The following is a 26,826-nucleotide window of genomic DNA, read 5'->3' as shown; positions in this document are numbered from 1 at the left end:
GAAAGTTTAAAAAGCAAATCAGGTTGAAGGGACTTTCACGGGGAAATTTTTTGAATTCTTACCGAGACCGGTATACGAATTATCTTTAGCTTTTCCGGTTTTTAGAAAATATACTTATTTGTTTAGCGATTGAATATCACGCCTGTGGCGCGTATATTTATCCGGAATATTTTAAAAGCTGTTTCTAGTCACGTCGAAGTAGCACTGTAAGCGATCGTTCTGAAGTAACGAATAAAGCTGGAAAAGCTGGAATCACGAGACGCAAAATTACCGCGATTTTTTTTTTTTTCTCATGTCTGCATAAGATCCTTAGTTTACGTGCAGTAATGTCGCAATCTTCGGCATTTATACACTTCGCGTATAGATAAATCCTTCGGATATTCATCGTGCGGTGAGGACTTACGATATACGAAAGGAAAAAGTTTACACGATGTGAGAAATGATAATTTTTATTCCATCTTACGTATTTCCTGATATCCGAAAATGGTTAAGTGGTTAACATTCCTTTTAACGATTAAATCTGCAGTACTGTAAGTACAAAAATTGGTTTCCCTATACGTTTACTTTCTACTCTTCAAGTTTGTCTTAAATTATTATTACATCACTTATGCAGTGGTATTATATTTATACAACTGTACATACATACGTCTCTCAACTCCATACGTCACGTTTCAAAACATGCCTAATTTTATCGTGTACCTACGTTATACCGCAACTTTATACGAGAAAAGAATACGGTGGGTATATTTCCTTTTTTTCTGTTTTATCTCTTTTTGTTTTTCAAGTGCCTTATCACGATGGAATAACACAGAATTGATTGCTGCAGTCAGATTACGTTAACAATTACACAAGAACATCATGTTATGTAGGATTTAATTTCACTGTAATCTTGGAATATAACTTCAATTTCCCTGTCGATTTTTTATTTTTATAAATCTCCTAGTAACTATCGTCGTGCAGTATAATCATTGGGAATTATAAATAAAGAGGAGGATATAACGGATGAAGTTGCTAAGGGTAAAAGAAAAAAAGAAGATTTAATTGAATAAAGAAGACTTCAAAAATATCCTGATAGGTATAAGACCCCTAATGCTAAAAATCTATTGCACGCCCACTTACGAGCAGTTCCTAATCTGGTCAGGATCTGGCTTTCATTCGAAAGTAGAGACGTACTTTCTGCATCAAATCTGTGATAATTATTCTTATACGATAATCCAATAGTAGTCGAGAGAGTTTGAAAAAATATTTGGTTGAAAAATTTGAAACTTAAAAACTGCAGTAATTTTGTAGGATATTTAGAAAAAATGTATTCCTCGACAAACCGCGAATATAATGACTCTGCGGTACTTTCGGATTTAGATCATAAAAAACAATGATAATATACAACCGTACGTAGCTATAAAAATCGATGGTACTTTGCGCTGTCGTTAAATTATATAATCGCGATTTGCGTGTGTTTTTCATATAAAGTTAAACGCCTCTCACGTATCTAATTGTTGGATTAAAAGACGGTGTGCGTATATTACAAGTTCCCATGATTAAATAAAATTTTAATCACACTTTTACCGCACAAGAAGATGGCTAGATAAAAAGATCGAATCTTTTCAATCTTTATGCTATAAAATTTGTACCTATAACGAACCGCAAAACTCAACAGATTAATTTTAATACATATATTCTCCTGACAAATCCAATTTTCTAATCTCTTTCTTATTGCTGCACCTATAGCCGGGAAGCAGGTACTGTATCATCGTTGTCTAATTATTATCGCATTGCACAGTTCATATGATGTCCGCTCTTTTATTCGTCACAGAGTCGGACTCCCAATCGTTTCATTCCATTTGCGGAATATGTTTCTAAAAATAAAATTAACCGAGTAAACATTAGATAAACGGAGTCTACAAGTTCTGAGATTGAATCATATGAACCTTTACGTGACCCTCGCCACAGATCCGCACCGTACATTTGCCGACCTTGTTCCCGCTTCCGAAAGATTCATCCGTTTCCACCTGCGTGTGCCCATAAATTATAATTCAAGTTCATAGCGTGGACGTGACGAATTGGGAAGTAAAATCCGTTTCCTGGTGTCGATCTATTTCCGTCGGAAGATACCGCTGTAATGCAAATGTAAGATGAATAATGACCGCCGGGTTGATTTCTGTACGCTCAGGGTGTTGGGGTGCCTTTGCATTTAATTCTTGTTTCTCACGCCTTTCACTCAGCTTGTCATTTACGAACGACGGAGTAGAAGAAAAAGGAGAATAATGAATTGTAAAAGTTAATTTCGGGCGCGTCCTTAGTTTCAAATGCTATCTTTCGATTCAGACGATACTTATTATATTCATTTCCGAGGTACATACGATAGGATCAGTTATCGTAAGATCAAAGTAGATGTCGATTTTTAATTGCTATTGTACATCTTTAAATTTTTTAGTCATGTATCGAATAATCTGTGACCGATTGTTAAAAATTACGGTTCATTGTTACAACGATCGTATAATTTAATTCAACGTAAACAAATTGAGCTGGAAACAGACGTGAGTTTATAAAATGTCAATCGACGTGGAGATATCTGAAGCTTGATTTCGTGTTAAACATTCTCGACGTCGAACTCCAATTGCTTATGTCTACGCGGATCAAAAGATATCAAAATCACTTCAACAAATTCTCTTGAGACGATTAAAAGAGGAAGGAAAAAAAAAAAATAGTTTCTTCGCCTTAGCGGTCAAATAATGTCGGTATATCACCGTGAACCGTTATTACTTAGAACATATTATACACATATGTATGAGTATCGCCAATAATTTATCTCGAGCAAAAGAAGAATAACACATAATAACGTCGCGGCTAATTTGTTTGACGAAAAATTCGTACCACTTGAAATAGAAGGAAATATTTATACACGAAAATCCTATACGAGTGTATACCACGTCAGTTTTGACGAGAATATATTGCGATTGTGGAATTTCGTGACTCATGCGAGTCCAAAAAACGTAACAATTGATTCCCTTTGGTATTTAGTTCTCTTCTTTTCGATGCGAAAAAAATAAAATGAAGAGCATTTTTTTTTCAGGCACACTTCGCGTGACCTTAGCTAATAAATGGAATATGTGAACGTAGGTCATAGTTACAAGGGTCGGTCGTACTGACCCCCTCGCCCTCTGAGGCAATTACGAATATTCGGAAGCGGAGGGAAATAAAATCTTTTAAAAAATGACAACCTGTTACATAATATCGGAAAAATTTTTCTTCCGATAAAATCAGACACGCGGGGGAATCGTAATGTGAGCGGCGCTTCCCAGTCGTAAAATGTAAAGAAACTGCGTGCCAATTTTATCTCGCCATATCTTTCCGAAGCATCGAGCACACGCCGAAGTTACGATAAGAATTGGATCGAACGAAGGTCGCCTCGCGACGACGCCAGGCGTCGACCTCGACTTCCAAGCTAGCTTTTGCCTCCGCGTCTCGAATGATGGTACCGATGGTTTCCTTCTGTGTAATATACATATATGTATACTTCAATGGTTACAGTTACCAATCACCTACGGATGACGTCGAGTGTATCGAAATTGCGGATCGCGACACTTCGTTAACGTAAAGACGTAATATTGGTAAGGAAAACTTTTTTTTTTCAAGACGAACTAGTTCATCGCCGTCCTCATTATTATTTCGATGTCAGCTGGGATTTAATTCATCTTGCGAAAGTCTTGATTATCATTTCTAGTTTTTTTTTTTTTGTTTTTTTTTTTTTCTCACAGAATTTCGTAGCGGCGATGAGTTGTGAATTTTTCAATACAATTTCAGAGATATTCATAGCAGAGCTCGTGTAACGAAAATAATCGTGAATATTTGGTATGGCGGTATTCTAATTCTTATTCAAGGTGACTGATACGTATCTTCGTTTTAAGGTACGACCGTCTCTTATCGGTGGAAAGGTTTATTTCAAGTGTGCAATTTTATTCGTCAATCTTATCTGCGGATATACATACACATCCTATGCATTATACATAACTCACTAATGCCCGTTAAAAATTACAAGGTGGAAACGTGCGAACGAGATACGCGGTATAATATTATTTGAACGTCAGAGATTATGGAAATATACAAAGAGGAGAAATTTCTTGTTCTCTCTTTAGAAACCGAAAGGATTTACAATTTAATAGCCTCGACGTCTGCACGTTATAAAAATCTAACGATGATAATTATTTTATCTTAAAAATTGCACGTCCATCTCGTCGGTGCACACCTGATATACAATCGCTTCTCTCAATCGTAATTGTACCGTATTGTCTTCAATGTGGCATTGAAATGTAGATACACATTTACACCTCGCGTAGAAAATGACGCACTGCGTACATTTATTTTTTTATACGCTTGTGAAAATAATGCTTTCGATTTTTTCTTCTTTTTTCTTTCAAATACCTCGTCAAAGATGTACGAGTATTGCGTACGATACTCACAGTACACCTATGAAATGAAGGTAGGCGTTTTTCTTACATGAAAATTTCATTTCCAATCGGATCAACGAAACGTATAAAACAAAGCTTTCTATATATCTGTTCCTTTTTCATTTCTAGGCTGTGACCTACGCGTCTGGCCCACTCAATTTAGTTAGTCATTCCTCCGAAATTAGCCTCTGCACTGTTCTCATATATATATACGATCACTCTCGAGACAAACTTTTTTTAATCTTCACCTTTGCACAACTACTCGGTACTATGCGTACCCCGTACAATAATACAAATGTGCAGCCAAACGCGTGGGAAGAATGAAAATCTGAAATCCATTAGTCGCGCTCTTTGTTTTTCTTGGACTATGTCTAATTTTCGCCTAAATTTTTTCCCTCCACGTACCAGCTGTACCGACGATCGATCGATCGATCGGCCTAACGCGAATATTTGTACGTCCGTGTAAAGATACGTACACGTACGGTTTATCGCACGTACCGATTTTTCAAATGTCAGATCGCGCTCGTACCTCGTGCCACGAGTTCTAAATGCATGTAATTAACCGTACGATTTATGAACATAAACGTCTAGATTCCTCGATTATTTATAAATATTTTCCCCGTTCGTAACCCGTAACGAAACGGTAATGAAATAAAAGCGAATAATATTTTCCGTATTCTAGCGTGAATCGACGTTTTTGCAACGCTCTCATCTGTACAGAGGGAAAAAAAAAGAAATATCAGACAATGAAATTTGTAAGAAAGAGAATGAAAAAAAATCAAACGAGGGCGCCAAGAAATTAACACTCGTATATCTACACACACAACCGTCTATATGTTTCCTATAAACCTCTTAAACGTAGGGAAACATTGGCTTCATATTAAGCAAATTGGTCTATTGTGACGCAATCCGAACTCGATGTATCGCGAGTTGTATTTAAGGTCAAAATGCCTTGATACGTACGACTGTGATAATTTTCCCTTCATTTTTCAACGTGCCTAAAATTTATGGCATTTCGCGTATACGATTCGCTGTTCAGTTCAGCTTTACGTCATCGCAAAGTACTACCGATGTATTCACCTACGAGCTGTTCAGCGTGCACCCATCGTTCGCGTGACAACAGGTGCCAAAATGTGTATATACGTGTGAAAAAAAATCGCGAACGTCTAATACTACGAAGTATCGAAAGGCCTCTTTTGCCAAGAAAAACTGAACTGGTACTATTATAGTCTGACGCAGATAGTTGCAGCAGCAATACGTCTCAACCCAGCGGCATAGGTACGTACGTACGTGCAACATATCTCGAGATCACAATGACGCTCACTTCCGAAATAAGTCTGACTTGTTGACCGTGGTATGTAAACGAAAAGTTTTACGTTACCGTTTTACTAGACACATTCCGTCACAACGTGACGGTCATACCTTCAAACTCGTCTGCGGGTCTATTATAGTTTTGCCAACTCGGAAAATCGCGATTCTCGTCGCGTGATCTCGAGAGCGAAAAGTTCCGGACGATATCGCTTCATAATTTTTTCCCAGACACTCTCGTGTGGAGTGAAAAAATTTGAAATGTCAAACCGATTACTCTGCACAATATATACTGTTTTTTGTTCCTGATTTTTTTTTTCTCCTTGCATTGCGCAATCGTCAATCTCAACCCTTTTCAATCAGAGGAATTGCTGCTCCGAGAATGACCGGAAATATGTCAACGGATCGATTGACGGATTAGATCAAAGTTCACGAGTTTCTTAGTTCCCCGCAGTACACGACGTAAAACCTCCACTCAGAAGCGTATAGGTAGACGACTCCGCGCGGTCGAGGGTGTGACCGATAATACTTGGTGAAAAATTTACTCGCATGTCCGTATTACGTGCACACTGTATACGTATACTTCCTTACAATTATCCAAGGTCGTCTTGTATTACATCAGCGGATAATTGAAAAAAGAAAAAAAAAAAAAATCATCGTTATCTGCACGCAAAATGGAATTGTATCTACCACAATTTTCAAATTCAAACGATTCCCACTCACGAACACGTCGAATAGAAAATTTCAAAATCAATTCGACGCTAACAACTGTACAGAAAGGAAAGAAAAAGATATCTCCTGAAATATTCCGTCACGCTAAAAACGTGTACATATTTTTTTTCTAGAGCAAGCGACGACGACGTCTGGATTTGCGTACGTATAACGACGACGTAATTATCTCATATTATATGTAACAAGTTCAATCCGCTTTTATTCGCGAGTTGAAACTAATCGGGTCCAATAATGTTTAGGATTCTGCACTTGTAAAGTGATATTTGCAAACGCGCAACACGGTTTCAAAAATAAAAAAAAAAATAAAAAAAAATATCGGTTTGTTCGATGATCATCGACAATGAAACGTTTAGTGAATAGTAATTGTCTACGTTCTTCCTGGTGTTGCTTAAATTGAGTACACGTGTACTGAAAAATAGACTCACGATACACGCATCGCGTCAGTCGCGTACGTTACGTACAGCCCATAGACAAATCACGTACAGATTTTCAAACAGTTCGATCCGAAAAATCCTTGAATCTCCGAGGCCCCGAATTACCCGTTTATTTTTATCACGGTTATTTATTTTTTTTTTTTTCCTCTGCACTTGAAAGTACCATTTCCGTGTACCCGCATCGTACTATTGGAAAACTAAAATATACCTATGAAATCATCGCTTCGATCGATCGAATTTTTACTGTAATTAAAAATATTGTTATTGATATTCTTATACGGTTTGTTCGGTGAAACTGCTCGTTTCACATTTCAGATGTCTGAAAGATTTTTTAGTTTTTTAATTTTTTCGTTTTTTTATATACACTGTATACTCATACATACGTGCGATAGTCATAATTGCGTCAAGGGCCCTTTCACTTTCAGTCACGCGACTGGTCATAATATCATGTGCGAATATTTAAGATACATGTAATGTTATATACACGTGTGTAAATTTGATTCCCCGGAGTTATAAGAGAGCGTTATGATAGTACGCTATAACATACGGTATGGCTGTCTGAAATTCCGCGCTTCACAATATCGCTCTGCAACGTGGAGTTTTTTCTAATTATTTTTAATTTGAAATACAAGTTCATCAAAAAGCTACGATTTTTTTTTTTTTTTTTAGTATTTTATGAAAAATCTATGCGGGTTGTAGAAAAAACAAACATGTTATTCGCGTAGAATTCGAGGGTTTTCCAAATTCCAGTTCTTCGGATCGTACATTGTATTTATACAAAAATACGTGTGGCCATTCGGATTCCGAAAACCAGATCTGCGGGTTGTATTTTTAACAGATTTCCCTAGAAGCTCCCCGTAAGAATGCGATCGCAATGAATCGGCAAATTTTGCGTTACCACGATGGTTTTTCAAAATTTTATTTGCACAGCTACGCTCTCTTCGAAAACCGGATCACGTCGCGCGCGTTGGTTCCGCGTTTCATCTTTTCGCATATCTGTGTAATCGCTTAGTTGCATTCTATATTTTATCATTAAACACGTGTCGTGAGTAGAGTTCAACATCGTCGTCTTTAAACTCGGATTTCTCTCCGCTTGTAGCTGCATCCGTAAGAATTCATTCGCGTTAAAAATGTGAAAATGAGTCACTCCTTTATCCGACATATTTTACAATTGAAGTAGTAATTACGTAAAGAATGTTGGCTCGCGGATTCTGCGTTTCCCATATGATATCTCCTCGTTATCGTCATTCGCGTACCATATACGATCTTCTTTGGAATTTACGATAAATTTTTCTACACTACGTAGACTATACACGATCCTAATATATCAATAATTTCACGAAATACGCATGTGTAACGACTTGGATTATATTCCGATTATTTTTTACCAGCGCTCCTTTCTTTCTCTTTTTTTTTTTCTCTTTCCTTTTCCGCATATCTCTGATCAAATTCCTTCGATCGTATAATACGGATGTACGTACGTAATAACTATACGCGTATCAGCAAAGTTCATGTTAATCGTATTTTACAAATCGTCCGTATATCCGTTTCACTCTATGCATAGGAATGTGAAAAATGCGACGCACTGTAGCGTTGATTGTAACAGCCGCGAGGCCTGTGTGAAATACATATTTCATAATTTTCTGTCTCTACACGTGCGGCAGATATCAGATTTTTAAATCGTGAGTATTTCAATGGATACATGCATCGGAGCACGTGCACGGAGTAACGATAATGGATAATAAACAATAACAATTATTGTATTTTGAATAATTAAACGCGTCGCGGACATACACCACTCTTTGTACACATTCGACACAAGTATTACACACACCAGACGAGAGTGAATAATAATTTTCTTATCTCGTCGTTAATTTCTGATCCGATATGCGCGAGGTATTCGTCATTTATTTTTTTCATACGATTGCGCTAGGAATCTGTAGTTGCTATAAATAAATAATTGCGTTTTCCATCCGACAATGAGCGATGTTCGAACTGAGTCACTGACTCCAAATTGAAAATCTTACGGGATTTTTAACGAATCCGTACGTCATTTCGTCCGTAGAAGTTCATCCAGCGGTCGCGCCCGACTGTGAAAAGCGCGTTCTCTCGAAAATTCCTTATTCAGAATCAAGAGCGTGGATTGTTTTCAGTCGAGTTATATGGTCACTGCGGTAGGAAGTCGACTGCTGATGTGAAATCTCCGTTCCGCAAATCGAGGTACTCAGATTTATGTATTCTGACGTTATGCTAAAACGTTATCCAACAACAAGCAACATCATATGATTCTACGTGATTTCACTGGCTCACTCCGCGATTTTTTTATCTTTCTTTTGACCCGTCCAAAAACAGCCGCATCGGGACGAATCGTACGTATTTATTATTTCGTACCGGATATATTAAATTGACGCATGTAGGTGTACACCTAATCTTACCTGGAATTTACAATTGAGTCACGAACTTATCTAATATGATTTTTTTTTGCTCCTTCTTTTTTTTTCTGTTCCATTTCTCCAATCCTCGATCTCCTTACGTTCAAATTTTGGAATCAACAAGCGTGGCGGAGGCGATCGAATACGTAGGTGTGCAAGTTGAGTCATTTAGACCTGCATGACGGTGTCGAGATAAAATCTGCGTAGTGAGTCGCGATATTCTGATAGATTTGTATGCACGTATAGCCCCATATGTTTTGGTTCGGAGAAATAACCGTTATGCATACTCTCCTCAGCTGACCGCTGTTGCTCTGACCACATCGGCGTGTGTGAGGTGCGAAACGTAAAAGTTTGATTATTCTATCGCATGAGATATTATATCTGAGATAAGAGGGAAATAAATAAATAAAATAAAACGTTTCGAATTGTGACGCAGTTTCAGAGTGGCTGCAAAATTTTCGAAAGCTTTTCTGTCGCCGATAGTGGCTCCGGCAAATCTTTTGAATCGGATCGTATAACGTAGATTAAAGAGCGTAACAAAGTGACTATTTGTTCTTATTTTTTTTAATTGTAAATATTATCATATTATCAAACTTATATTATTCTACCTCGTGCCAGAAAAACTTTATCGCACTACGTATTTACACGGCATAATTTTTTAGATTTACGTTGTCCCCTTATCATTAAATATTACACCTACGTACGCGTGCATACTTTTACTTTTTCAGCATAGCAACTATTTTCGGAAACGTTCTCCAGATGCGTCGAATACATTTATAACAGCAGTTGCTATTAATTTATTACACGGTTTCCAAAAACTCAAATTTCTCAAGTTTCCAAAAAGTCGGGGTAATATAACTATTTTCAAACTCCGAAGAACTGCAGGAGTACAACATTCGAAGTAAAAATAAAGAAGACGAGATTTTATTCCTTCTCCTTTTCTCCCAAGAAATTTTTTATTCGATTGAAAAAACTACGATCAACAAAAAATATCATCAATGTGTCTGTGCAGATCTTGAGATGCGCCCGGATTAAATTTACGTGTGTAAGAACGTAAAAGATACACCAATGCATAACGAACATCTAATAACGCTCTTTATTCGTCGATTAACTTTGCCCCCCCTGGTATAACGCGGTATGAATACCATAAAACGAATGGAACGTCAACCGAAACTTGTGTATTTTCTAGCTCAGCTCCGTTTAGCTGGGAGTTTTTAAAAAATGTTTTGCCTTTAAATTTGAACGCCGAAAATAGAATCGATACATGATTTTCGCAGATATATGTATTTACTGCACGTGTGGAAAAAAAGCATCGATGCCGATCGATGCGTACAATCCGCATCGCACAGCCGCGATATTATTCGGGTTTTTATTCTTGTTTTCAAGCGAAATTCATTGTCAGTGATTTTCCATTCATTCATTGTCAGTCCTGCAGGGAAGTCCCGTACGTATAAGGTACAGTGCACATTAATCTATATGCGAAGTTTGATATAAACGCACACACGTAAAGTTCTGCATGTATGTGGTTTGAAATGGTACCCAACTACTCGGAGCAGCAGCAAAAGCAGCAGAAACTCCTCCACTCTTCGTTACAAACTTCTCGCATCCAACGTTACGTTAAGCCGCGTACACACTTGGCATACCTATTTGCGCTCACGAACACGTCAAAGGGTTTTCGTGATCTGTCTGGACGAAATCTCGTCCACGAGGGACACCGCGAAAACCATGTCCACAAGCGAACATTCGTGCTCGCGAAAACTATGTCCACTAGGGTAGCTGAGGAAAAAATATGTTTTTTAATTTCTTAGCATGGGGGCAGAATTTGTACCTTATGAAAAGAGAAAATTTTTCAGAAGTGGAAAAAATTTTTTACTCGATATTTTGAGGTAACCCACTCGTTTTTCGAATAAATAATTAATCAAGTGGGGTACTTCCAGCAATAACATTTTTTTTTCGGTCAATAAATCATAGAAAATATCTAAAAATTGTCGATTGTGATCAAGTAATCATCAATTATTCGCTGTTGGGAGCAGAAAAATTATAAGACATATCGATTGGTTTTAGTCGTAGACCCACTTTGATTCGTCGCAATCCATGCATGGGTCGAAATATTTGAATTTCTCGGTCTACAAGGGAGCACGAGTTTTGCTGGAGTCAGGTAGCCAGCAGGGTAGCGCTTTGTTGTGAGACGTCACCTTGGGGGCTGAGCAGAGGTGACGCCCCACAACAAACCGCGCGCCCGTGGCTACCTGACTCCAGCTGAGCTCGGGTTTGCTGGTGAATTGAGAAATTCGAATATTTCGCTCCATGCATAGATGCGACGAAGCAAAGTGGGTCTACGACTAAAACCAATCGATATGTCTTATAATTTTTCTGCTCCCAACAGCGAATAAATGATGATTACTCGATCAATTGCATGAGTAGATGAATTTAGCTTTCAGATTTGGATTCCTGAGCTGATTATACGTGAGATTACTCTTGAAGAACCAAAAAAAAAAATCGATTTTTGGGCCAGAAGTAAAGTAGTTTAAAGATTGATTGTATTACACTTTTCTGACGTATTTTGACCTCAGGAATCCGAATCTGAAAGAAAAATTGATCTATCTCTAAAATTGACCGAGTTATCGCCAATTTTCAGCTATTTGGGGTCAAAAATAAAAAATTGATTTTTAGGTCTATCTTAATGTAATTTGAGCTCAGGAATCCGAATCTGGAAGAAAAATTGATCTATCTCTGATATTGATCGAGTTATCCTCATTTTTTCCCATTTTTTGGCATAAATTTGAAGATATCTCGAAGGGAAAAAATCGTGGCTCAATTTGGACAACGGATTCGTGTTCCTGGGGTCAAAATACATAAGAAAAGTGCCATACGATCAATTTTAAAAAATAAAAATTTTTGGCCAAAATTTGAAAAAATCGTAAGGGGTACCCCTTGGAAAAATCTCAAATTTTGGCCAAAAATTTTTATTTTTTAAAATTGATCGTATGGCACTTTTCTAATGTATTTTGACCTCAGGAACACGAATCCGTTGTCCAAATTGAGCTACGATTTTTTTCCTTCGAGATATCTCCATTTTTCTGGTAAAAAATGCGAAAAAATGGGGATAACTCGGTCATTTTTGCAGATAGACCAATTTTTCTTTCGGATTCGGATTTCTGAGCTCAAATTTCATCAAGAGAGGCTAAAAAATCATTTTTTTATTTTTGACCCCAAGAAGCTGAAAATTGGCGATAACTCGGTCGATTTTAGAGATAGATCAATTTTTTTTCCAGATTCGGATTCCTGAGATCAAAATACGTAAGAAAAGCATATTGAACCCAATTAAACAATGATTTATTTTTTTCTCAAAAATCGAACACGAATGAAGAACATTCGTGCTCGCGAATCGTTCGCACGCGCAAATATATGCTCAAGTGTGCACGCGGCTTTATACGAACACGTATAATAATGCATTCCACGTTGCGCATCGATGCACATGTACGTTTAATTGCAAACTTCACGTATATTTGTATGTAACGTATTATTATCCGATTTAAGTTTTCCTTTTTTTCGTACACACCGTGCAGTCGGTTGTGAAGTGTTATGTATATTTGAAAATCACTGATATCTACACGCATGCATATGTAAATACGAAAGTAATACACATAAATTGACGCGATGCATTGTGAATCTGTTATCAATTTGTCTTATTTAATATGCAAACTGATTCTCATACCGGCGAAAACTCTCAATGATTGTGTTTGCAAAATGACGATTGTTTGACCATCTATAACTATGTACACGTTGGCATTGTACTCTTGTAATATTCACCACGTGAACTTATATATATATATGTAACGTCAAGTTGACGACCGAAAATGAACCGCGAAACACGTGTGTAACACGTGTCAATGAAATTGTGTTATATTTTTGGACGAATACAAAATCGTGGACCCTATACACCCGCGTTCCCGAAATTGATCTGAAAGTGAAAAGGAACAGTTTGTTCTCAGTTTTTTTTTTTTTTCAAATATGTAACTTTACTACCATGAATTAACACGTTGAATAATTAACGAGTCTTATTACGGAGCGTATAATTACGATAAATTTTTCGCAGCAGGGATTCAGGTCCGTAATATCTACAGCTTAATTTTCTGCTCTATTAAAATTATCCATCACGGTTTCCCACGTTTCCGTAGGGTGTATTCCAATTAAATAAAATATAATTGGTGCATTACAAGTCGGGTAGGTACATATATATATATATATACATATATCCTGTTCTTTATTCCGACGTCCTGCATTTACGAGCTTTGGTGTCAAGATCTTGACTTAAGTTAACGCGACGACGACGACTTCCCCTTCGCTCAAGTTATATTTTTTTACAAGCAGCATCGAGTAACCTTTTGTATTCAAATTTTCTCAACAAGAATTACGAGTCCCTGACTCCATGGGAACGTCGGAAGCTCGGCGTCGGTTTCCTCCAATTTTTTTTTAATTCCCGGATTCTCCCATCGGAATACAATATCGCAGTGACTAACGAAGAAGAAGAAATTCTCTAGAATTTTCTTTGATACGAAAATTACCGTTGAAAGCTCTACGAGGAGGAGATCCGGTACATATTGACTCAAACATCAAGCAAAAGGTCGTCGCCGTTGGCAAACCTTAAGTTGAGTTTCATGGCCTCGCCCTAATCGCGTCTTCGGCTGTCGGAACACCCCATCTGTCCCTCGGCAAACACCCCGCACAATTTTTATTCCCTGGAGGAAAATATTTTGCTTTAAAGTTCTGAAATATCATCGACGGGGGGGGAGGGGCGGACGCCTGACGAGATAAACGTTGATTTTCCAACGTAAATACGCGTTCCATGTCTCGATTTTATAAGTTGAGAATTTTCATCCCGAACGCTCTATTCGTACACGTACACGTACCTACGTAAATACGAACTATATAAAATCGAACGATCGTTTTGATTAGATCACGATCAATCGTGGCTCGGTTGTTCGTCTCGACCGCACCCTAACCATTCCCCGCGGTTTCCTGTTAGGGCCGGGAGAGCTATAACGTCGGTGTGTTTGTAATAAATTAGTGTGCGCTGAGTAAGCTATGGGGGTGGCTCCTTTTCCTCTATAAAAGCGGTTTAAACGCACTCACTGACTCACGCTCGTTCGTCTGGCTATATTTCTATATATATATATATATAAGGTATGTACGGGGATAACGCTGGATATGGAAGTTACACGAAGAGACCATACGGCCGGCGTGAACCGCACCGTAACCCTCGCTCGTCTTCTCATCTCCCTTTTTTCCATTTTTATACTTTCCCTCGACCCTGTCAGTTACGTGCGATCCTTCGAGGGCGTTTACCTTACGCCAAAAGAACAAAAAAATTGACTGTAAGTAAAGAGAAAAATTGAAATCTCTCGCGTATCACAAGACACAGTCGATCGATGCAGAATGATAATATTCGTTGCGTTCGTAAAATAATTATCATTGTAGAATTTTCATGAAAGTTTTCTTCACACGTACCGACCTACTCTTTAGCTGGTGTTCTCAAGATGTGCTAGATTCTCTCTAAACTTCAACTCGGCGGTAGACACTGCACATTCAAGTATACACGCTTCGGAAATGAAAGCGTCCGATGTGTAAATCTGAAATTGGATTCAACGGCGAGTGATGAAGAAGATGGAGTAAATAAAATGAATAAATGAAGAAAAATTAGAACGTTATTTACTACCGAAGTTCGATTAACGTTTCCAAGCATGATACGGACGGTCTCACCGCAATTACTGTTCACAGTCCCCCGTTTTTCTGCACTCAAGGTTGACCTTTGAACTCGGAACCCGCGGCTATTAAAAATGAAGCAGATATACCTACATATAATATGGAATGTTGTTCGTCGCAGCGTCGTTATATAGAGGCATTATTGTACTCCAGGTATAATTATGCGTGTACATCGCGTGTACGTATAGGTATACATATGTACCTATACATACGTATTTACGTCTGCATGTAATATAACGAAGGGCAGATGATTCTCCCCTCGTGTATAATTCAATCTGCCTTTGGTCTACGGATCCCGTATACATATATATGTAGAACAAATAGTGCATCAAGAGAAGCATCGGCGGTACGTATAGTTGCATGAAATTAATGTGTTTTCGACACGCAGCTTGTCCTATGGGTAATACCTAACATAAAATTTAATGCAATAACCGAAGGTGTTTGGGAGTTCACATCAGCTGGCGGTGCCGCGATGAAGAAGAGCGATTACGGACGAAGGCTGGTGGTGGTGAGTTCGAGTCGAAAATTCATGTTTTGCCCGACCATCGTCGAGGCACCGAACCTCCGTTATAAGGATAGGACAGTCCGCAGAACGCCGGGAACCCTCGCGTCATAGGGAACTTCCGGCGATGCGGACGTGACGTGACTCCGCGACAGGAATCCCATTTCTCTCCCTTGATACGTACTGCTCGGCAGGAACCCTTCACTCCTCGCATCTGCGTGTATCTATCTTTATTCCTATATTGTATCTCTGTGTAGGTTTGCGGTCGTATATGCATGTACGTGGATATTATTTTACGAGTATACGTACGCGGTGAATTCCAGCGTTATCAAGGGGGCGGGTACCACGACAACCCGAACCTCTGCTTTCTTTCTCTATCCTTCGACGATGTCGTATTCTCTTCCGTGCATCTTCCTTTTTTTTTTTATATTCACAGATAATATTTCTCTCTCTCGGTTATTTTATAGATATATATCTGCCGGCTATACAATCCCGCTGATATACGTATATTCTTCGTAACTACATTTAGCTCTCAACAAACATCTGCATCTGTACCTCTGACTCTATACCCACCACCCGATTGTACCCCATTAGTACTAAAAATAGGGGCTATTATAATAGAGGAGGCGACGACGAATAATAGGTCGAAACGACCTACGTCCCTGTCTGTCAAGTGATCATGGCCACGTGGTTGGACATTTGAGTTATAAACTCTGCTGCGGTTGGAATATATACATATGTATGTCGTCACGTGTAAATACATAGGAGGTATTGTGGTACGTATGTAAACGCACAATACAACTCACGATATATGTATGTATATCGTCGAGAGATGCCGATGCAAATTGTCAACTTGGAAATAGCTGCAATTTTATCAATTTAATCAATTTAAGTACCTCATGTTATTTAAACATTCAGTGCTTACACTCCCTTGGATTAAAATCCCAGAACTGACATCAGCTGCTACGTAACAATCGAGACCTCGGAGTCGGCGGTCAAAGATTTTTTTTCAATATTGTGAAAGATAATTTGCTAGTGCTGAAAAATGCAGAAGAACCGGATACCTCGTTTACCGTTAGCACTTACAAACGACAGTTTTGTATTATCTTTTTTCTTTTTTTTTTCTTTTCCAATATGCCTCGGGTATGGTATATGATATTCCCCGGTAGTACGGCGCTGCAACTTTTTCAGCAAAACGCCTCTTCTTCATATTATTCATTGTACGGCACACCACTGTCCGATCGTTCGTTTTAGCCCGCAGCGCGATAACTGTTAAAATGGAGTTTTATTCAAAAAAAATATTTACTGCAATCAGTGGAATTCGCATCTCCCTATCTGTCTAGCCGTAATTGGTATATGATTTAAATTTTTCAAACATTGATTATTACTTCGGTGAAGAGTATGAATAAGTAATATTATTTACCCACGGTATATATGTAAATGAAACTATATAATATAAATCAATATTGCATGCGGCTGCGAAATGAAATCGTATCCGCGAGTTGCCGCCGTTCATTCTCTATGTTTGTTATAAACCAGAGTCGGTATAAATCTGCTCGCCATTCTGATTAACTATTGACAAAATATCCTTGAAATGCGGTTCGTAAGCACTATTGAGAATTGATCCCAGGAAGTTTGAATGAAATCTGCAGATACATACCGCAGTGAATTTCAAACATCGTGGACGCTTATACAGTCGACCACGATTATTTTTATTTATCCAATTTTTCCTACAACGGACCTTCCGGATACTTCACCACCGCAGAAGGCAACGTGCCCCGAAAATTATGATAATTGAATAAGCGAACGAATAAACTCGATGAAAATGATACGCAATCAGCCCACGCCGTAATCCAATTCGTACATTTTCGATGGTTTAATGAGAGAATGATTTCAATTTACGTACAGTTGTAAATGACAATAAGTATATACTTCAAATATTCCAACGATTTATTACCCGCGTAACTTATGGTGCAGTCACACTTATCCCGGTGACGACATGTGACGTACGTATACGTACATGGCTATCATTGAAAAAAAAAAAAAAAGAGATAAAAAGAAAAAAAAACTCGCACAAAACCTATACCGTTATATCTCATACACACTTGACATTTACGTTTCTAATGTGAGTAAGCACGAATAATATGCATCGCTTGCATCGTGTTGCTGTTATAATAGTGAATGACAGAACTTTGTATACTGTTCACGGGTCAACGTCTACTCCATGCGTGTATACGAATACACATAACTTCACCGGCATCATTCTTCCGGTGAAGTTTGTACCGATCAGTTTCCCGCAATACGAGAGCTGAATTCTAAGGATTGTTAATCATGGCTTTAATTTAGCTCGATGATTGTACAAGCATCATAGTTTTTTTTTTCATTTTATTTTATTCATTTTTTTGATCCTAGAAACTGATCGGAGTTCCAGTCATTTTGGCTGCTACAAATTGCGATGTGCTTTCATCGTCGGTGATTAACTTTCCCTGATCTGAAAAGCGAACTCTTACGTGTATTATAAATTAGTTATTACCATTACTATATTTTTTTTTACTTCGAACCATACATGTTAAAGCGAAGACCCGCAGATGCTTGAGAACTCAAGGTAGCTGCTGGCTTAGGTGACGTTTTGAGCTGATTACTCGATCAATTGGTTCAAGTTGTTCGAGAATCATCTACGATCTAAACTATTATATGTTGTATATACCGTGCATTTTACCTTGAAAGAGAAATCCCGAGTTGACGAAGTTAATTAAAAGTCAAGAGCGAAAACGAATGAAATTTAAAGTCACAAGTACGCAGATATTATACGTTTACAATACCTGCTTATATTTATTTCGGATATGATAAAACATTGAACCGTATAATGTTTCCAACATCTTTGCTTTTTATTTATAGATTTTCCAGGGTGAACTTAAATATAAACCTAATAATAACATTGTAGTAGACTAAAAGTATTCATTGGCTCTCTAGATTTTTGAAATATTGAGAATTATTAATTTTTTTCATTTTCGTAGCATAAACTGTACCCCTGAAGGTTGCCACGAATTTACTGTCGACTAGACTACTACGGATATTACTGCAGAATGTTTGCCTCGTAGGTAAAGCGCGTGTATTACCTGCGCCTTTACAAGCAGGTAGAAAGCGTATGAAATTACAGGAAGTATGGGCAGAAGGCAGGATTGCCCTGGTAATCATGGCCACGAGGTGATTGTAATACACGCACTAAACTTCACACGATATTTTACCCATACTAATGATGTACTTTTATACAAATTACAACTCATAGATTGCCTAAATTCTTTGATAGAGTAGTAGTAGACTATGCGGAGTATACAATACTCGAGTAAACAATCCTCAAGGATCTGTGAAAAGTCTTATGTGAACGGCCGCTGATGATCTCGTTCTAGATCTCGTATTAATTTACATTTTTGTGCCTTCCGTGGTGAAATCCTATTGCGATATTTGTGCTTGTATTACAATAAAATAATCGTAAATAATTGCACGTTGAATATTAGGGGAGCTGGGGGCACATGAATCATTTCATCCTGATCCTGAATGGTATGCTGTTCAGCAAAAGGTGTTATAAAAAACTCGAGCTTCCACGTAATAATCTAGGAAAAAAGGAAAGGCAAATCGAAGAAGAGTGATTTGATTCATCGCTGAAAATAAAAAAAAGTGGAATATGACGAAGGTGCTAAGCCAAAGTTAGAGCGGGCAGAGCGGCCATCAGAGATGAAGAAAAGAGCCCAAAGTTCCCAGTATCCCCAGTAGTCATACAGAAGTCCTCGGTGCAGCTGCACTCGTGGTCGTATGTCGTATGACCTTTCCCCACCTTTTACATTCCCACCCAAACATCCAGCGGGATCCCCTACCAACCTAACGCCTCGATTGCCACGAAATATGTTGTGGAAATAAACGAATATACGTTGATTTTAGTTCGCGTACAATTCGTTGCTCCAAGTGCCTTTTGAGTTCCGACTTCAACGTATCGTCAGTCTCTTACATTTAGGGGTGGTTAATTGATAATCATTTGCTAATGTTATCGGAGGCAATTAATTCAAGGAGTAGTTACATTGAAAATAAATCGAATTTAGTTCGAATAGGGGGATAGGAACGAATGCGTCGTTTTACACATTCCATCGTTATCTTTCAAACGCAAACTGACAACTCCACCACCGTCGTGCCACCCAGACTTGGCGCTCCTTTCAGTTGGCACCCGTGTCTCGAGGTGTGTGGTGTAGACTGGGTGTAGAGTTAGGGACGTACTAGGAAGGCAGTTGAATGTGTGTCGCCTTTCGCGTTAGCGCTCGGCTGTTCCTGCGTCGTTTCATCCGTGTTTTATAGTTTTAATTTTAAATTGTTCTTGGTGTATCTGTTGATTAATAGTGTTTTCAAATATAGGGGTACGTTCCTCGATGTATATCGGTTGGCGTATTCCAGTTATGCGTCTGTTGGTGGCTTGTGATTTTTAACGTCGGTGACAGACAGCCATTGGAAAGGATCCACTCGCGCTGCTACGGTCGTGTAGTGTCGTGTCGTGTCGTCCAAAGACCGTAGTTTTGTGCGTGTGTGTTTATAAGTATACCAACTGCGTGCGTATTGTCGTTGTCGAGACGTCCCCGGAGAGTATACGAGAAGCTTTCATATAATATTATATTAGAAACAATGATGCTGTCCTGATCTGACGGAGAAGATTCTACTTTACATAATAAGGTAAGGGATTCATTACGCTGGTATGCTACTGTTCTACTATACAAAGAGTGGGGAAAAAAAAACCGACGCCAAACCCCGGGGCTCGTAAGCTTTATCCTATAGGGTGGAATTTAATTGTCAACACTGGCACACCCATTGGAACTCGTCGAAGGAAGGCCGATGCGAAACACCACGGGCAAAAATGCCGTAGCCTAGATTTCATCCGATATCCTCGTTACTTTCACATTCTACACTTGTCAGCCAAGTTAATTTCGTTTTTTCATTCTTTCTAATTATCCTTGAAACGTGAATTATTACTGCCCTCGTTACAATTATGCCTGATTGGAATTCATTCGTTTTAACATTATTATTCATTTTTTGGCAAAACTTGCCTCTATCAAATGTCAGATATAAATGTACCTCTGTTGATTTGAAATTTATTAGTAATATGAACACAGCTATTAGATAATAAATTGACGTCAACCCACTGCACTCCTTATCGAGATCGCACCTGATAATAAGTGTAACTAATGTCAAAAAGAAATCGTGCTTTCATACCAACACAAATTGATAGATGAATCTACGTACTTTGCTTTGAGTATTTTAATTGCGTCGTTACGTTACAAGTAGAAGATTTCTTTGAAGCTAATTACTCAAACATAACAAAAGAATAAGAAATCAAAATAAAAGTTGGTTACTCAAGAATAACATTTGTATTATATCACGAAAGAAGCACAAGTGATCATTCTTGAATAATCAAGCTCTTGTCACGGCAATTAGAATTTGTATCACAAGTGACATTGATTTGATAAGAATTTGTTCGCTCGTTGATTGCTTTATTTAGAATCCAATTTCATTTTTGTTTTTAGGTAAAGTGGCAAGATGAGCTTTAGATGACTGTTGGCTGAGCTGGTGCTCGTTATAAGTTAGCATGAGCGAAATAGCAGCAGTAACTGCATCCAATGGTGGTTTGACCCACCTGGAAACTGTAGCACATATCAAGAGACAAAAATTAGCTGGTTACAATGTTCCTCCTGTACACGGCAGGCCTAACCCACCAATTAGCGTACGAAACAGACTCAGCACACATCAAAGAAACCTCAGCCTGGACTTTAGGTAATGTTCACATTCAATTTTCTGATAAAATCTGTCATTTGGAAAGCAACAGCTATGTACTCACTGTCAGAGAATTTTTTTATCTGTTTTCTTAGATCAATGGGAATCTTATTGCCTCCGGTGCCTCAGGCAAGTTCAGCGACCCTAACAATGCATCACAGGAATCGTAGCTTGGATTCAGCTCTACAGCGAATACCTGAGGTTGATGTAACCCCGAGTCCAGAATGTGAAGCAAATCCAACTCCATGTACCATAGTTGTTCCCTCAATCAAAGGGCACAGCAGAGAGCGGGAAGATCTTGCCAGTCTGGGATCGGATGACTCTGGAATTTTGTGTGGTTCTGAAAGCGGATCTAGTGACACTGCGAATGCGACAACTAGAGAATCCAGCGTTGAACACTTGCATAGCAGAGAAAGCTTGGACTCTACACGCTCGCAAGCTGGTGATTCTGACAGTGTCGATGTTGTAGATGGAGATATAAGTGTCATAGTGTCCCATTCCCCAACTGAACTTGTGTCTAGTGATTGTTTGTCAAAAGAGATTTATAACGGTCTCGATGGATCTGAACATTCCGATGAAAGTGAACCCAAAGAAGTTGTTGTACTTGGCAAGGGAGATCATAATCTTCCAAAAGAACCGTGTGGTAGTGATTATATGTCCCAAGACTCTAGAAACAATGCTAATCGCATCAATCAAGTCGTTTGTAGACATACCCTGCACATGAATGCTTTGCAAAATGGCGTTGCCGATGCTGCGATCACTTTGTGCTGTGGGACTGGTCAACCCGAGACTAAATCAATCAAAAAACAGGCAGAAATATGCAGACAAGAAACTGCGCAACCTAAATCCTCTAAGGGATGCTTACTCAGGCTATTCGAGAGCCAGGTTTTTGATATGTCCATGGCCATTTCTTATCTTTTCAACTCCAAGGAGCCTGGAGTGCAAAGTTACTTGGGTGAGTGACTGATGTTTGTTTATCATGTTTGCCACGTCTTTAAATTTACTGTTAGCATTAGGTTGTGTGAATAGCTGAATACGTATAATGCACCAATTTAAAAACAAGTTCAGCGTTAGTTCATGGTGCAACAATTTACGCATTCAGTTTTTTTCCAAACATCTTGTCAGCAAAAGTCTCACTTGGACTCAATGCTTTGATAACAAAATATCTTTGAAAGGTTTTCCTCACTCAAAATGTCAACGTTATTTCAGGCAACAAATTATTCAGTTTCCCTGACAACGAGCTGGACTTTTATTTACCACAGCTTGTATCCATGTATATACAAATGCATGACGTTGCAGAAGTTATCCATCCTTATCTCGTCCATCGGTAAGATTTTATTTGTCAGCAATTCCAAAGTTTAAAGAATATCTCATTTACTGCTATCAGTATTATAATAAATGACTGGTGATCAACAGGTGTAGAAAGTCAGCAGATTTCTCGTTGAAATGTGCTTGGCTTTTGGATGCGTATAGTTCAGATGCCCATCTTCCCTCTAAAAAGAAGTCTCATGGAACAAAACTTAAGAATCTTATTTTGTCAGATGAGCTCAGGTGCGTGTGAACGCTTTCAGCGGATTACTTAGTTTTTTCTGTTATTGAGCCCTTGAATAATAAGTTCTAACAAAAATTATAGGCCAAAAGAAAACGAATCCAACAGAAGGCAGCGTATTTGTGGTCAACAAGTTCCTTTACCTCCGCCGCTACCATCCATACAATTTATCACTTCACCAAATAAAAAGACACATCAAAGATCACAGTCTGACGCTACTGGGCTTTTCCAGGCTCTTCGTCGTAGTCATTCCGGTAAGATAATGATAAAACTTTGGTTCAACATGTTGAAGATTTAGGTACTCGAAACTTTGAATCTGAAATATTTGCTTTTCAATGCAGGATTAGTGAACAAAGTGAGTTTGGGGGACCTTAGCTCTGGTCGAGCGTTCGATAATGGGTGTACCTGTTTTGATTCTTGTCAAGGAATTGTCAACGATTTGCGTGGAAAAAAAACTGATTGTTTTTGCGGGGTAAGTGTATTCTAAATAGTTCAAAACTAAGTAACACAATAATGCTTTGAAAATTCTATGAATTAACATTGTGAGGTACAAGTGTAACATTAATTATGTGTTTATAGGCTCCTCGATTAGCTCCAGAATATGAATTTATCCAGGCACTTATCTCTATCGGCAAATTACTCGGAACTATTCCAACTAAAGAGGGAAAAATTGTACAGCTGGCTGCAGAATTGAATGCCATTAACCTGAATCTTCCTGCACGTGTGTGGATTCCACTATACAGCACTGTACCACATCACATTGTTAGAGTGCCATCTCAGTCTGCAGCTATTTTGAACAGCAAGGACAGGGTAAGCATGACTGTTACTTATTTGTTTTTTCATCATTGTTACTTTGTAGTAATTATCTATTTTTAGACAAGTCATTCTTCTTTTAAAGTTTCCCTTTTGCTATATCAAAAGAACAATGCCTTTGAATTTGGAACGTGGAATTTCTTGAAAGTACTTTTGTAATAGCACTCATCATTAAGAAAAAGTAACTGGTTTCACTGAACGTATCGAATATTTGCAATTTATTGTTATAGTACACACTTCATTCGCGTGCAAGATAGCTTTGTGAACATTTACAATTCTCTAGACTTCTCACGAAAAAAATGACCTTACACGAATCTTACATCCTATCATTGCATTTGTCAGGCGCCCTATATCATTTACGTCGAAGTATTGGAAGTCGAAGATATTCACACTTCACCGGTGCCACCAAAAATCATGGGCAGTTCTCTGCGGCACACAAAATCTGAAGAAAATCTTACCGGCGATGAACAGTCAACTGTCACTAACTCCAGTATTACGACCACCGAAGTCCCAACAGTTGCTTTAACAAATCGTGGACAAGCAGACAATATTATCAGTACTCCTGTCCAAACAAGTGTCAACACAGCTTTCAATCCTTCCGATGATGACCCAAATGATTGCTGGAGCCAAGAAGATGAAGAAATATCTGAACAGGTAAACTTAAAAAAAGATTTTCTAGTACCATATTTTACTGAACGTTTTCAGTTAGAGTTGCTCTCACACCTATGCCTCTTTACATTCTTCAGTATTTACAACTTCGCAAGCCAATCGACAGGGATACGATATCACAATTAAGTCAAGAATCATCAGACAGTCGTGAACCAAATTTCATACCCGGAGATATTAAACGGCGCTTGTCCCAGATGGCTTCTACCCCCAGTGCCAATTTCAACTATGATCGCGAAGACCCTTCGGCAGCAGCTCTTAAGGAACCCTGGGATGTGAAGCAACGCCGTATAAGAGCCACCAGCCCTTATGGTCACTTTGCTTCCTGGCAGCTCCTTGCCGTTATCGTCAAATATGGTGATGATTTTCGACAAGAACTCCTAGCCTCTCAGCTTCTGTCCATGCTTCAGAGAATTTGGCAAGAGGAACATGTCCCACTTTGGGTCAGGCCATACAAGTAAGTTCTTTGTTAATTTTGGGAGCGATTTAAAATTTTCAGTCGAATGTATGACATCGATGTCAACTTTTATCTTCACTTTGCAGAATACTATGCCTGTCCAACGATAGTGGACTGATCGAGCCTATTTTGAATACAGTCTCGGTTCACCAAGTGAAGAAACATTGTCAACTTACTCTGCTACAATATTTTGAACGAGAATTCGGCCCTCGTACTTCGGAAGGTTTCCTGACAGCACAGAGAAATTTCGTGGAGAGTTGTGCGGCATATTGTCTCGTCAGTTATTTAATCCAAGTGAAAGATCGCCATAATGGAAATATCCTGTTACACAGCGATGGCCACATAATTCACATCGACTTTGGTTTTATGCTTTCTGCTTCACCTCGAAACATTGGCTTTGAAACCTCCCCATTCAAGCTCACACCAGAGTTCGTGGAAGTAATGGGCGGTGACAAATCCGACATGTTCAACTATTTCAAAATACTTATTCTTCAGGGATTAGTAGCTGCTCGAAAGCACATGGACAAGATTCTTAGTCTTGTTGAAATCATGAGATCCGGTAACTATTTTTAAGAGTGACTTGTGCTCTGTTTAGATTTCATATTACCTTAAAAATATACCTATTTTCTGTGCATAGGATCTCAGCTGCCGTGTTTCCGAAGTGGGGCAGCTACCGTACAGGGGTTGAAGAATCGGTTTCACTTGAGTTTAACTGAAGATCAGTTACGCAGGCATGTCGAAGATCTTGTCAAAGGTAGTATTGGCTCTTGGTCAACAAAATTGTACGATCACTTCCAGTACTTTACTAACGGTACACTTTAATGGGGACTTTATACATACGCGAGTGCGCGACGATATTGTGTCACATCATTTGAGTTTACAAATTGCTTGTGTGGTGGTGACGTAAATTCACCAAATTAATTGTGGAGAAGATTGAAGTTCGTACACAAATTTGATACAAAGAGAACCCCAAAACAGCTAGTGTCGAAATGAACGCTTATATTCGTGGAATCGTGACTTGTAGAAACTGCAAAAATATTCAAGGGACACCACAAATTACAATAACAAAGGTAGGTGTACTACTGGTGCCGATGTTTAGACGGATATGGATAAATGGTGAGTAAATGAATCCGTTTTAAACAACAGAGTAATTTGTTTAAGGTGCCTTATACATACCTATGTAGTGAAGGTGAAAAGTTGGTCAAATTTAGTACAGTGGTGTGACTGTAGTGATTTTATACGATTTAAAAAGTTGGTCGTTAAAGCCAGCCGGACAATTTCTGTAATTTGTAAATACCTGAAAGTGAATTCCTGTTGAGACTAAGTTAGATCTCAGCAATAAATAATTGTATCTTAACGTAATAAACTTGTTGAGTCTTTCATCTAAACACGAGCCTCTGCAAATTAACAACAATCCTGATGACTGTTTCAGTCTGATTGTTGGGCTAAAATTACGAATGGAGACGAATACTCAAAATCTTTCCTATTATATTATATTATTATACATATAAATATATATAAATATATATTATATTATGATGAAATATATATATTACAACTTGATATGGCAGTCTTATAAGCGTATACTAAAATGTAGACAACAGCGTGGAATCGTAACTTATTCATTTTTATTATTACTTTCTCATTTGATAACGTAGCAGAGTCATAACTATTCGAATTGATTATTTCAAAATTGATGATAATCGGTATTGGAAACTTTTTGTCATTCGAATGTTCATTGAAACCACAAACGAAAACAAAAAAGATCACAAGTTGATTTCGTGTGTAAATAATCAAATATTTAAGTATTAATTATTTAGCGTTGAAGATTGTGTGAAAAAAAATCAAAGTCTTTGCGAGTAAGCCCAGAATATGAGGGGCCTGGGCGCTCTGACTTCCAAGTGTCTT

The 26,826-nt window shown here is 38.3% G+C and overlaps 1 protein-coding gene and 1 long non-coding RNA gene across 4 annotated transcripts; one reads left to right on the top strand and one right to left on the bottom strand.

The window, feature by feature from the left end:
- Nucleotides 1-776: 776 nt before the first annotated feature.
- Nucleotides 777-9,338, bottom strand: LOC125501386. 2 transcript variants are annotated; one of them, XR_007278933.1, is made up of 3 exons: nucleotides 8,950-9,338; nucleotides 1,929-2,114; nucleotides 777-1,856 (listed from the first exon to the last, which is right to left on the bottom strand). It is a non-coding gene; the product is annotated as an uncharacterized LOC125501386 (long non-coding RNA). The 2 variants fall into 2 exon arrangements; XR_007278932.1 differs by lacking the exon at nucleotides 8,950-9,338 and having other exon boundaries at nucleotides 1,929-5,561.
- LOC105692171 (phosphatidylinositol 4-kinase beta) lies at nucleotides 5,707-26,675 on the top strand. Of its 2 annotated transcripts, none has more exons than XM_020855942.2 (12): nucleotides 5,707-5,726; nucleotides 21,187-21,433; nucleotides 21,529-22,388; nucleotides 22,643-22,760; nucleotides 22,850-22,984; nucleotides 23,067-23,236; nucleotides 23,324-23,454; nucleotides 23,562-23,792; nucleotides 24,138-24,449; nucleotides 24,542-24,918; nucleotides 25,005-25,477; nucleotides 25,556-26,675. In XM_020855942.2, the coding sequence occupies exons 2-12, from the start codon at nucleotides 21,249-21,251 to the stop codon at nucleotides 25,738-25,740; spliced, it is 3,177 nt and encodes a 1,058-aa protein (XP_020711601.2). In that variant the 5' UTR covers nucleotides 5,707-5,726; nucleotides 21,187-21,248; the 3' UTR covers nucleotides 25,741-26,675. The 2 variants fall into 2 exon arrangements, with proteins under 2 accessions (XP_020711601.2, XP_012266623.2); XM_012411200.3 differs by lacking the exon at nucleotides 5,707-5,726 and adding an exon at nucleotides 19,587-20,338.
- Nucleotides 26,676-26,826: the final 151 nt, after the last annotated feature.

Source organism: Athalia rosae, chromosome 6 (assembly GCF_917208135.1).
Source record: "Athalia rosae chromosome 6, iyAthRosa1.1, whole genome shotgun sequence".
NCBI lineage: Eukaryota > Metazoa > Arthropoda > Insecta > Hymenoptera > Athaliidae > Athalia > Athalia rosae.
Note: the sequence above shows the minus strand (reverse complement) of the source record. Positions and strands in the feature narration are given on the sequence as shown.